General features: G+C 33.8%; 2 protein-coding genes across 2 annotated transcripts; one reads left to right on the top strand and one right to left on the bottom strand.

Annotated features, from left to right (window-relative positions):
• The first annotated feature begins 4292 nt into the window (after nucleotides 1-4292).
• Nucleotides 4293-7016, top strand: LOC141616945 (uncharacterized). Its single transcript, XM_074434115.1, has 5 exons — nucleotides 4293-4656; nucleotides 5179-5236; nucleotides 6180-6322; nucleotides 6440-6558; nucleotides 6709-7016. The coding sequence occupies exons 1-4, from the start codon at nucleotides 4549-4551 to the stop codon at nucleotides 6515-6517; spliced, it is 387 nt and encodes a 128-aa protein (XP_074290216.1). The 5' UTR covers nucleotides 4293-4548; the 3' UTR covers nucleotides 6518-6558; nucleotides 6709-7016.
• Nucleotides 7017-7998: 982 nt separating this feature from the next.
• LOC141616925 (mitochondrial import inner membrane translocase subunit TIM10) lies at nucleotides 7999-12414 on the bottom strand. Its single transcript, XM_074434088.1, has 6 exons — nucleotides 12291-12414; nucleotides 11988-12035; nucleotides 10150-10202; nucleotides 9896-9934; nucleotides 9715-9784; nucleotides 7999-8261 (listed from the first exon to the last, which is right to left on the bottom strand). Exons 2-6 carry the CDS (start codon nucleotides 12027-12029, stop codon nucleotides 8211-8213), a joined length of 255 nt encoding a protein of 84 aa, XP_074290189.1. The 5' UTR covers nucleotides 12030-12035; nucleotides 12291-12414; the 3' UTR covers nucleotides 7999-8210.
• Between the last annotated feature and the right edge of the window lie 656 nt (nucleotides 12415-13070).

A 13070-nucleotide genomic window follows, 5' to 3' on the forward strand; every position in this document is an offset into this window, starting at 1 on the left:
TACTTTGTTTGTTTCCCCCCCCCCCCCACACCATTTCCCCTCCTCACTTGACCTAATAACAATAATTTAGTTGTTTGTTTGCCGGTTATAAATAGCAACATTGATTCATTTTTATCTTCATACTCAATCTCTCATGGGTCTCAACAATCACCACCTCTCATTTACATATTACTCTATAGAACTTTATTTTTATTTGATGCTTCTTAGTGTTCGTATTATTCTATATAATTAATCTTCTTAGTTTGTTGTTAATGTTGTTGTTATTGTTATTTTCTTAATAGGTTTATAATTATAGGAATGCAAAGGCGGATGGAGATCAAGCAAGTGATTTGTTGATCAATGCCACATTGTTAGATAGTACGAGTACCATTTTATTCTTTTATTTTGTTAGGGAAAGTATCATTTTATTCTTCAATTTTCCTTTTCACAGTCTTTTAGTGATTTTTGGGTACATGTATTAGACTTTTAGTGATTGTATTTTCTTATTCTTTTCACAAATTATAGAATAAGATGGTGTCACACGTAAGACGGTCCATTTTGTAAATAAAGTTATTCATTTGTTGCTAATAAACGAGTTATGTGTTTTACACAACAAGACCGTCTCATACAAAAAATTATTGTATTCTTTTGGACCGAAAAACATGTAAGCGATCTGTATATATTTATGACTGATCCGTCACACTTAGCTTGCTGAGTCGGATACAAGTTTAGTTCTTTTATTCAATATAGTATATTAGCTATGAATATTACGTCTTTCCGTGCAATAATGAAAAATATGGTTTTACAATATACTCGATAAAGCAAACTAGAGAGTGTTTGAGTCTAAGGGGAAAATGCCGACTTTCTTATTTCATATTAGATGACATTTAATTTTATTGGAACAATATTAGTTGGTCTTTGTCTGTAAAAAGCGAAATAAAGTAAATGAAAATACCAATAGTAATAAGATTTCACATATGTATCGAAAATAAATATGAATAGAAAAATAGATTGGAGATATGATTAGATATAACGGTCGGATGCCCACAAAAAAAAACTTTTTTTTCTCTATTTCCTGAGCGGTTTAAATAAAGTTTTTAAGTTTGTTTACCCTTTTCTCTTTTTCGTGAGCGGTTTAAATTAGAGTTTTGTTGTAAACTTTACAAGGTTTAATGTAACTCAAAATATTATTTTTTTGTAATATTATTAAACCGTCAAATTCATTTGTTACCCTTTTCTTTTTTTCGTGAGCGGTTTAAATTAAAGTTGAACAAATAATCGACATTCGAGATGGAGGGAGTACTCCATATAAACTATATATGCACATATTAAATACCTAAAACAATAAATTATTAACGATCCCGTGATTTTCACGGGCTCTAAAACTAGTTTACTTGTAAAATGCCGAGTAACTAACACTTTCATGACAAATGCAATATACAACCAATACAATACAAGCATTGATAATTTAGTTTTAAATTATGATCTTTCATGGACATGACTTACTCAATTTTAAATACAATTAACCATTTTACCCCTTATATTTCAACATATCTTCTACAATTTACTTAACTCTTTCAATTTCCTCCCTCCCATTAACCACCACCCACAACCACCGCCCCTTCCCTCCACTACTCCACCAACCACTTCCCTGTACACTGCCGGCCACCCGACCAAACTCGTCGGGAACTCGCCACCCACTCAAACCCCACCGAAATCAGACCCCCTGCTCACCCCTCCTTCGCCACCTTGCACTACCGGCAACCACCCCTCTCCCTTGTCTCCCTACGCAGTTGACCACCACAAGCTTGACCTCCGCCTCCTCCTAACCACCCTAGCCACTCTTTCCCACAACCCTAATTTGTATATATCTAATTTTATTAACCTAAATTAATTTAAACTCCTTAATTTGTTATAATTTTGTTATAATTGATGCATGAATAACTAAGTTAGAATCATTACTTGGGTAAGTTAACTAATACGAGAAATAAGATTCATCCCTAGACCCGTTGATATATAAAAACTTATGTTAAAATTGTGTATAATATTTTGTATATCAGACATTTAAAGGCAAACCCGTGCATTTTTTGCATGGGTATAAAATAATTTGGTTCAAATTTGATTAATTTGGAGGGAAATGGAGATGGAGAATTTTTTTCATTATTTTTCAGAAGAAAGGCAAGGTTGGGAAAATTAATGACAAAAAGTGCGAAAATAGAACCCGACAACCCGTACTTAAAAGAGAAACTACGTTAACACAATATTTTAAACTGTACCACTAACCAAGACTCCTTAGTGAACTATCAAATGATGTCACATATAAACAAAGTTGATTTAAAATATGCTTGAAAATCAAAAGTTTGATTATCTTGAATATATAATGTAATCTAAGGTTTAGTTTTGCCATTAAATTGGTGCTTAACTTATCCAACTTTTTTGTATATATAAATCTTTCAAAGACAAACATGATCTTATGCTAAGAACGGAATAATGAAGAAGACCAAAAAAGCTTAGAGGAGATTATGATTGGAAATGTAGTGGATACATATCTTCTTCATTATTTATAGGAAGCTTTAACCTTTTGAGAGTAGGAAGAGACACTTTGGTGCCATGATAATATCCTTAATCTTAATACAAACTATTATTATTTGAATAAATTAAATATGTGTAGATTACATTGGACAAGGGGGAGTATAATATATTTTAAATTTGTTCAAAAGTATTTTCTATAAATTCTACTTTAATCTTAATCTTGATGTTTATCTAGTATTTAATTGAAGAACTAGAAATTCTACTTTTTTAATCTTAATCTTAAGGAGTGTTTGCCTGTTTGGTTGGGATATTTTGGAATGAAATGAAATGAATTCTAATCATTTCAGTGTTTGGTTGAGGTATTTTGGAATGGAGTTAGAATTCTCATGGATTCTCATTTCACCCAAACCCTTTTGAATCTCATACTCATCTCCTCCCCATGAATTCAAACTCCATTCCTTCGTGTTTATTTTTTTAATTAACCAAACCTGTTTTGAAAGGTATGGAAGTGAAACCCCATATTTCTATGGTTTCTCATTTCAATCCATTCTATTCCTAAGTAGTGAACCAAACAACCCCTTAATGTCTAACTAAATAAATAACATGACAGGTTTTAGAGATCATATGCTTTATTATTGATGATAATAATTGTGTTAACTGTAAGAATACATTAAAGACCGATATTTATAGTATACTAAATCAAACATTAACCCTATATCTAGAATATACTAAATTATTCTATAAAATAATAATAATATTTTAGTTTTTTTTAACTCGCTTTTGACATCATCGAGTTCAATTCAATAAATTAATTCAAACGAACTCGTTTGAAACGCAAACATTGAGGTTCACAAAACAATTTGAACCGACTATGATCTTAAAAATCACTCATTCGTGTCTAATGTGATTCTTTGTTATACTTCGTATTAGTACATACAACAAAGTATGTTTTATAACCGAACGCTAATTTGAAAGCTCAAAAGTCAAACCTATCCTATATCTGTCTTCTGAAAATTTCAAATCGTTCAAGTCCAAACTAGATCTAAATTAAACCTAAATAATAAAACACTCAATCTAGTACTCACCTAACAACATCATGGTTTTACACTTCTTAGGAAGTTTAAAATCCCATGATTTTAATGGGCAACCAAACAAGCCGTGAAGTATACTAAATCAAACATTTACCCTACATTTAGAATATACTAACTTATTCTGTAAAATAATAATAATAATAATAATAATAATAATAATATTAATAATAATATATATACGGTATGTTCTAATCATATGTCATATGTCCTATCTCTTCTTTCCTTCCTAAAATAACAAAAGAATTTTAGTTTTTTTACTCGCTTTTGACATCACAAAACAATTTGAACCGACTATGATCTTAAAAATCACTCATTCGTATCTAATATGATTCTTTGTTATACTTTGTATTAGTAAACATACACTAAACTATGTTTTAGAACCCAACACTAATTTAAAAGCTCAAACCTATCATCCTAAATCTATTCTGAAAATTTCAAACCGTTATAAAGTCCAAACTAGAGCTAAAGTAAACCTAAATAAAACACCCAATCTAGTACTCACTCTAACGAACCAATTCAAATCCGACCTGTTGACATTCCTACCGAACCCGTAAAGTATCAAATTAAAAAATAATAAGACACTTGGAGTCATGGAGGAGACTAGGTCACCCTTTCTTTTTCACTCATCTCATGTACAACTCCACTAGTAGTAGTCACTATAAATTGACGTTGAGGCACGATATACAAACCAATTAAGTCACCTCTCCTCTTCTTTATTTGTGTCACATTCCTCTCTTCATTCTCCTTTCTCCTCGTTTTTTCATCATTTTTTTCTTGAAAAATCCCTAAAAAACACATCTAATAATATATATTGACGATAATTCTTCCATAAAACGGTTTTACATCGGCATAACATTTATTTTTTACAGTTGCGTGTTGGTTTTGTTGGTTATACACCCTTCATAACTACCTCTTTAATTTCTAGTATTAATATTAACCAAAAATTATGGAAAACAAGAAACAACAAAAGGGTTCTTCTTCTTCATCTATAACTTCTCAACTTTTTGGACCTCCTGAATCTGATGTTCTTGCTTCCATTTTTCCACCTTCTAAGGTAATAATCATTATGTTTTACTTGCTTTTTTGTATGTATAATGTATAATTTGATCTTGATCGTCTTGTGTGAAACCGTCTTATTCTGACTTTGGTATAAGTACGAGAATTCAAATTGGTCTCGACGTAAAAGGGTGTTTTTTTATTATTATTACGGTTTTAACTGAATTTGTGATTAAGGTTGAAACCCTTGATTACAATTCTAGTACATATATTAAATTTAACAAAGTCGAACCATGTTCCTTGTTTCAGTTCTGAAAACGGTTTTATACAAGAATTTGCGTCAACTTTTTATTACACTATTATCTTTGCTTTCACGAAGACGATTTTGAAGATATCGGGATTTGAACTTATCTTTCATAACTTTATCAACTAAACTAGTTAACAACTGCAATAATGTTTTGAAAATTAAAAATGAAAAATTTATGTGAAACAAATTCTTTTTATTTCTTAATAATTTCTTTTGGAAATATTACTTAAATTATTGGGATTTGTTTAATTGAATTTTGGCCTAAATTCACAGGGAACATGGCAGAAGGAGCCTTCAGATTCTAGGAATCAACCATTGAGTAACAAACAAGGTATATTAAAATTTCATGAATATTATTTTCCTTTTTTATTTGATATTATTTTTATTTTTTGCAATTTAATCTTGCGCAAAAAGACATACAGAATAATATTGTATAAGTTGCCCATAATATTATCACAACTATAAAGTTTAGTCACTTTGTAGTTTGGTCTATGTCTATCCCATGAAAAGTTGATTTATTACTTCATATAACAAGTTGGATAACTAATAAAAATATTCCTTAATAATGCAACACCTAAAGTCAAATACGCCATTTTTTTCGACCATCCAGAATATAATACGTCTTTATTTAGAGTCGGCTAACATATGATTCATTCGGGTTTGAATCCTCTCCAAAAATGGAAGAAAGGGAGAGTTCATTTCTTCTCACATTATAATAGAATATTATATCTCTTTTTTTATTGCATTTTCCCTTTATTTTTTGATCAAAAACTTAGACCATTAGACCACGGTGTGATAAAATCTTGAACGTTAGACCCTCCATTTCTAAAAAGAAATGGAGAGGATCTTAATTGAATTCATATCACCTATCCTTTGTACCAAATTGCCAACATATTGCTACTATAAATAAAGTTTAGTCACTTAATATAATAAGTTGAATGCAATCCAATGTCTTGATCAGGGTCAGCTAACATGAATTATCCTATAGATAATGAAAACATTTGAGATTTCAGCTACCTAAAATAAATTATCTTCCATTTATTACCCTTTCAAACTATAACATTAAATAATTATCAAATACTTTTACGTCATTTTTCCAAATATCAGCTACTTTTTCAGCTAGTTTATCAAACATTTTTTTATAATAAGTTAGCTTATCAGGTCCTACTTTTCGGTTTCCTTGTTAGTTAGCTTTTAAGGTTTCAACTAACTTTTCAGCTAGTTTTTTTTTTTTACCAAACAGAGTCTTAGTTGTTTCTTATGCTTTGTTTCAGGCAGCACAACTAGTAAAGATAGGAGCTCCATTTATCACCAAGAGGGAGCAGAACCGAGTTACTTGAGCTCTTCTCTCTACTATGGCGGTCAAGAAACTTACTCGAGACAAACGACTCATCAAAACCCCAGCTCGTATCCTAAAGTGAGTATTTCTATTGCGCCACCAAGGCTCTATAATCTCTCAAGAACGCTCTAGTTAGAAACTTGTGATGCCCTTAATGATCCGTTTACTTACCTGTTCATCGTTTATACGTTTTAGTTCAAAAAAGACGATGGAGAAGATGATCCAAGTGGTGCGGCAAGGGGCAACTGGTGGCAAGGATCGCTTTACTATTAAATTTCGGCCAACTGTTGCTTGTGAATACTATAGTTTCTAAGGTATAGCAACAAAATAAATCAGAATATATATGTTATTACTAAAATAAGTGCAGTATAAGAACTTTTTTCACGGCCGCTAAAAAAAAAAATAAAAAAAATTAACGTATTGATCCTGATCTCATCAATAAGTTCAATATTGTCTCCTTGCAGGAAACTACATACTGTCAAATACCCTATTACTCTTTACAAAGTTCGAGTCTTTTAATCGGAATACGGAGAATAAGCCGCGGAGTTGGCCTTAGATGAATACAGAAAAGCTGCTAACTAGGAGCATCGATCTATGGCTTCCGCTAGATAGTTTGCAGTTTGCAGTGTAGTTTTAGTCATATTTTCGATAGTTTTTTTTTTTTATTTACAGTATCCTCTCTATAATCTTTAGTCTCGAGTTGAGTTGTTTAGTTATTTTGAATATGCTTATATCTATCAGAGAGTATACGAAATCTGTAATTTCGGAAATATGCTTAATGTGTGATCTATGTTTTGCTACATATATTCTGTTACTTTCTGTATCGGAATTACGGAAGAATCGAGAATTTAGAACGGATGGTAAATGCAAACCCTATGGAGACGCAATCAAGATGTTCAAATATCCCTATTGTTTGTTCCTCTTATGGGGTTCTCAATTGGTCTTTTCTGCAGACTTCCAGGTTCGCTGAGACCGTGTTCTTACGTTTGACATCGGCGTCCATCAAAATCGAACCCTCTTTTGGTTACATTGAGTTGGCATATAGAAAATTATCGGTTAGCCCCCGATGACTCGTGTACTGTAAACAGTCGATTTGCTCTTATCTAATCTAACATTCTAACATACGGAGTACGAGATTGGAAGTATATATAAGCTTATTAGTATCCCCTCCGTAATTACGTTGCTCCTCAAATATTTCTATTCGTCATCAAGGACGAGATGGGTTGGTCCTACCATAGAGTTTCAATCTAGTTTTCTTACTTTAATAAAAAAAAAAAAAAAAAAAAAGAACAGAACAGAACAGTAATATAAAGACTAGGAGCAACATTCTCAGTCCAGCACCTGTCCTAATCGAGTTTGACGATCCTGCAACAGTCTATCCGAGGATCTGACTTCATTTGTCAGTCATTCCTGCTGATTACTGTGATTAGTACATGTACTACTACTATCCTGTTCTTAGCTACTCACCTCGATGCTCACATATAGCCGCCATATGGGCATATAGGGCCTCCTTTCCGCTAGAATTAGTTATCGGATACAATTATGTTGGGTATATAGACATATAAGGCCAGTAGGCCGCTTTACAGGATCATACAACAACATCAGAGCCTTAATCCCAAAATGATTTGGGGTCGGCTGACATGAATCATTCTTTAAAACCGTCCATGGGGTGAACGCACACCTCAAAAAATGAAAATATAGAAAAGAAAACGTGAAAAACAAAAGGGAAGCGAAAATACAGGATCATACAACTGTTCAATTTAATCCAGCTTGTGGTATCGTCGATCGTGATTTCAATTTAAGTTGAAGCAATGTTGAAAGTCACTGAATTCATTGGTGAAATTTTACCATCACTTGGTTGTACAAAAACATGGGCACAAAAGTGAGAAAGTCCTATACTGCCGTAACTTTATCCTACCTATAATATAGCATTACAGTGACGGAGCACATATCTGATCAGTCAAGTTCACATCGGAGGCTGGTTAGTTCCGAGTAGCTGGCCCACGAGATTAGTCACCTGAAATAGACATGGGATTCTATTCAGACATGATAGCTATTGTTAAAGGCTTAAAGCAATTCAGCTACTTTAGCTGAGAACCATGAAAGTTGCAAGGAACTCATCACATATCATCAACTTCTGCGCCATTGAGACCGTCCACCCAAACATATGCACACACGCTCGCATAAAAGGAGAAGGGTAAGAAGACAGACTCAATCACAAACACCGCATGTGTTTGATGCAGGGACACGATTATACCATGAGAAGAATTAACGTTTTCGGCTAGGTTGCACCAAAACGGACACGGACACGTGACACGGCATCCCATGAAATTTAGGACACGGGACACGGCATTTAAATTTAATAAAATATACTCCCTCCTATTCTAAATAACTGTCCCATTTGCCATTTCAGTCTATTCACATAACTGTCCCATTTGCTATATTTGGACATGGTTTTTTTACTTTCCTACCCTTGACTCATTTCTTTATTTACCACCCCAACCACCCATAACCCATCATATTCAATACTTTTCATTATTTAACTCCTATATTCTTACCCCTATACAATAATTTTCATTATTTAAACCATATTCTTTAATTTTCGTGCCATTGTCCAAATGGGACACTTATTCGGAATAGGAGGGAGTATATTCTATAGTTATATATGTGTGATTTTATTTTTGAAAAAGTATTGAATATTAAATTTAAATAAGTAAAAGTAAAACTTACGTTAATTATAACTCATTCTTATTTCCAAAACCAAAACCAACTTATAATCAATCTATTTCGACATCTCATTACTAGTCTAAATAACATCATTTGTCTCCCATTCAACTTATTTCCCCACCAAATTTAACCATATAACAATTCTCGCCATTTAACTTAAATTCAACTTAATTCCGTTTGGAGGCCAGGTGTGTCCAAATACCAAGGACACGGCTCAAAATACCATGGACACGTGCCGAAATAAAAGATGAAAGTTAGACACGGCTTTACAAGTGTCCGACACGTTTTGACGTGTGTCCGACGAGTGTTGTGTCTGACACGGGAACGCCGATTAGGAGGAGTGTCCGTGCAACCTAGGTTTTCGGTCAAAATGAAATGTTAAGGGGTCAGTTAGCATCTAAAGTAAAGTGTGGATATAGATGCAGACTCATGTGTCAGTTAGTGTCGAAAGCATCCATGCCTATGTTAGCGTGTAGAGTGATCTATATCTCTATGTAAGATGAAATGAAGACTCCAAATAACGAGTTTCACAGCCCAGGAGTACACGTCATAATTACATAGCCAAATGCAATGACAAACAAACATGCTGAAGTTAGCGAAGTTCAACAGGGAAAAGATAAATAGAGTTATGTGCAGCTCAAAACTAAATAATGCAAACTATATTAACTTTTCAGCTTGCTCAAGAATCAAGGTCAACTTTAAATACGGAGTATGAAGCAAGTTGCGATATCCTGAGAAATTACCTGCCAGTACTTCGAGACACATTTGTCGATGCAGCCATTTTCAGCCATATTTAGCTCAGAGTCTTTGAAACTGAAATAGTAGGGACAACTATAAATACCATTTCTTTGAAGGTTTTCTCAATATACAAGTATAACACATTCACGATTACACAAGACAAAAATAAAATCGGTAAATCCTGACCTTTTATCAGCACATTTGCGAAAACATGTCTGAGTGAGCCTGAGACAAATAGTAAAGATCATCCGTTAGCATGTAAAAAGTTCAACTAGGATGATCAATAAGTAAGATGGCAAGTTCACAACAGTTGGATGGTGCATTTGCAAGATTTGATAACTGTACCAAGATCTTACAAAACCACTAGTCCACACGGGGGAACGGGAAGCTAGCAATGTCTACCATGCAGCATGCTTTCACGCAAAATTAGAGATACTAACTTGTTAAACAGTTCAACTCTGTATTCCATCTCCTTTTCGGCCATAAACAATATCTGCACAAGTTTAATGTGAAAAATGAATGTCCAGTGGCAGTTAGAATGTGACTCCTGACAGGAATGAGAGACTAGTCAACAGCTAAATCAATAGCGATATGAAATCGGGGAATTTCTAAAAAGAAAAGTTGTAAGTCTGGTGATGATGGTTGTGTACATGGATGCTCTACTGTTGACCACTTTACAAACATAAGGTACAATCTCATTATGGAAATAGACTGAATGTTGTTGTTAAGGTCAATAACAGTAAGAAATCGAGAATTTCAAAAGGTGAAGTCATCGTGGGACAAGACTGACTGTCGTCCTTGAGATCAAAACTCTCAGATATACGTGTTGTTCTTAAGATCAATAACAGTAAGAAATCGAGAATTCCAAAAGGTCAAGTCATCGTGGTACGACTGATTGTTCTTGAGATTGAAACTCTCAAATATACATGTTTGTAGGTCAAAATCAAAAATCCAGGAGACGGGGGAAAGGGAGCAGGGCGCTGAAGTACAGTCCAAGTAGGACTTGATATGTAGGAAGCAATCTTTTACTTTCACTTTCAACAAACGGAATCAATTGAACCTTACTCCAATTAGCACTATTGAACATATCAAATCCTCACTCCACAAATGAAAACCCTCTCTAATACGGCCAACAATAACATTATGTGGCCAACATTTGCACAAAATATGTTTGAGTTACTAGTTAGTGTGATGCCAACAGAGTCAGCTAAGCATCAGGAATTGACGAAAAACGTCATAGCAAGGTTGATGAAGATAGTTGATGAGTCAGCCAAGTCCATTAATAATTGATTCCGTGAAATCGGGAGGTTGTTAGAACTTAGAAGAGTTAGATCAGCCAGCTTAGATAGCTGTTGAACTCGCAGGAAATTTTAGTAGCATTACATCCTTCTAAAGCTAAAACTAAACTCGTATTTTTAAGCTTTCTAGTATAGATTCTTTGCTAAACTCCTCTTATATAGCTTGCTTCTTTACATGTCTCTCGACAAGACTACAATTCAACCTTATTGTTGCTCATCTGGCATTGCAATCCTTCACTGCCCTTCATTATTCACCGTGATTTCAGTGATCACGATAAGAACTAAGGGTGTGTTTGGATTCAGGGATTTGGAGGGAAAGGAAGGCGAGGGAATTGGAAGGATGAGAAATCTATTGTTTGGTTAGCAAAATGAAGGTAGAGGGATTTGGAGGTGAGGTAAAATGGATCCCTCCATTTCCTTCCTACAAGGCAAATTATTTCCCCATCAACTTAGGCAAGATTTGGAGGGAAAACCATCTCCTCCATTCTCCCTCCCCTCCCCTTCCCTTCCTTTCTCTTCCCTCCTTCCACCTTCCTCCTCCCTTTCCTTTCCCTCCTTTTTTCCTATCCAAACAAGGCCTAAACGACTACTAAATCCTCCCATCGTCGTAGTGCTGCCTATGAATCTATGATACATGTATTCATCTACGGTATTATACGGAGTAAAATACTACTCAGTACACTGCATTCTTAACCAGCAAGTCAGTTACCACATTACTTGTCCTTATGATCCAGCATTGTTGCTTTTTTTGATCGGTTTCGACTTTCGAGAATTACATTCACATTATTTAACTCGTCCTCATGAAAAACCCTTTAACAAAATTATTCAGATTACAGAAGACAATTGACGAACGCGATAAGATAAATAATACTCCCACCGTCCAAATCTAAACTACCCCTTACAATGAATATGAATATAAAAGGTAAAAAAATGACCGAGACGGAAAGAGTATTATATATGAAAGAAATGTAGAAAAATACCTGCTCCTTCGCCATAGCTTCTGCTGCAGCATTGTTTGCCATTTTCACCTGAATTTTTTTTTTCATAAAAATAAACACACACATTAAAATTAAACAATCAAAAGTAAAATTAAAAAGATGTTGATTAAATTTCCCTAATAATCATCTAAATCAACCAATTATTCACAAATTTATCAAAAATTCCAATTTTTTCTATCACCATTGATGAAAAACACCAAAGATTACAACTTTTGATTCAACGTAGCTCAATTAACAAAAACCAAAGTAACCCATTACTTAAATTATCCAAAATTACAACTTTACCTTTAAAATTATTAGAGAGAAGGGAAGACTTGTGAAACGAAAGGTTTGCTGCTGTTTTCAGGGTTTAGGCAGTGTCCGTGACGGGTATATTCGTATATATCAGTACTATACTTTACCAGTTTACCCTTAATTTTAAGGATAAATTACAAATAACCACCACGTATTTGCGTATTTTTACAAATAACCACCATGTATTTCTATTTTTACAAATAACCCCCAAAGTTTTACGTATATTCCCCAATCACCACCGTATATTTAAACTGATACTCGTTTTCCATATTTTCCGACTCGTTAATAAAAAATTTACGCGGAATACCCATATTACCCCCACTTAATTACATTCACTAACTTTACCCAAACATAATATACCCCATATTCAATCAAGTGTTCCCTAATTCCCCAAATCAATTTATATACTTTTAAACCCTAAATCACAAAATCCCCCAAATCAAAAGTATTGCGAGCCTGTGAGGATTATCTTTCATTTGATCTTGCTATAAGAAAATTTATCATCTTTTTTGTCTGCATTAGTCGGATTGTTCTTTTAATCATGGTGTTCTTCATATCTTGCAATCACCTGCCTCATTTTGTTACTTCTCTTGCTCTACGTCAACCATCAGCATTCGGCTCCTCCAAGCAAACAGCCCTCAAATCCAATCAGATGGTCTTAATCTTCATATCATATGATTTGTTAATTGAATAACATACCCCATATTGAACGGAATGATAAGTTTCAGTGTTTGCTCGAAGAATAACATACCCCATATTAGCCCAAGAATG

The sequence above is a fragment of the Silene latifolia genome, chromosome 1 (genome assembly GCF_048544455.1).
Source record: "Silene latifolia isolate original U9 population chromosome 1, ASM4854445v1, whole genome shotgun sequence".
NCBI lineage: Eukaryota > Viridiplantae > Streptophyta > Magnoliopsida > Caryophyllales > Caryophyllaceae > Silene > Silene latifolia.

Bases quoted from the DNA above. Each gene is read 5' to 3' on its own strand.
- LOC141616945 (XM_074434115.1), top strand. From the start codon at position 4,549: ATGGAAAACAAGAAACAACAAAAGGGTTCTTCTTCTTCATCTATAACT. The intron at 4,657-5,178 runs GTAATAATCATT...CTAAATTCACAG, and splicing joins CCATTTTTCCACCTTCTAAG to GGAACATGGCAGAAGGAGCC. The intron at 5,237-6,179 runs GTATATTAAAAT...GCTTTGTTTCAG, and splicing joins ACCATTGAGTAACAAACAAG to GCAGCACAACTAGTAAAGAT.
- LOC141616925 (XM_074434088.1), bottom strand. From the start codon at position 12,029: ATGGCAAACAATGCTGCAGCAGAAGCTATGGCGAAGGAGCAG. The intron at 10,203-11,987 runs GTATTTTTCTAC...AAACTTGTGCAG, and splicing joins AAGCTATGGCGAAGGAGCAG to ATATTGTTTATGGCCGAAAA. The intron at 9,935-10,149 runs GTTAGTATCTCT...TATTTGTCTCAG, and splicing joins AGAGTTGAACTGTTTAACAA to GCTCACTCAGACATGTTTTC.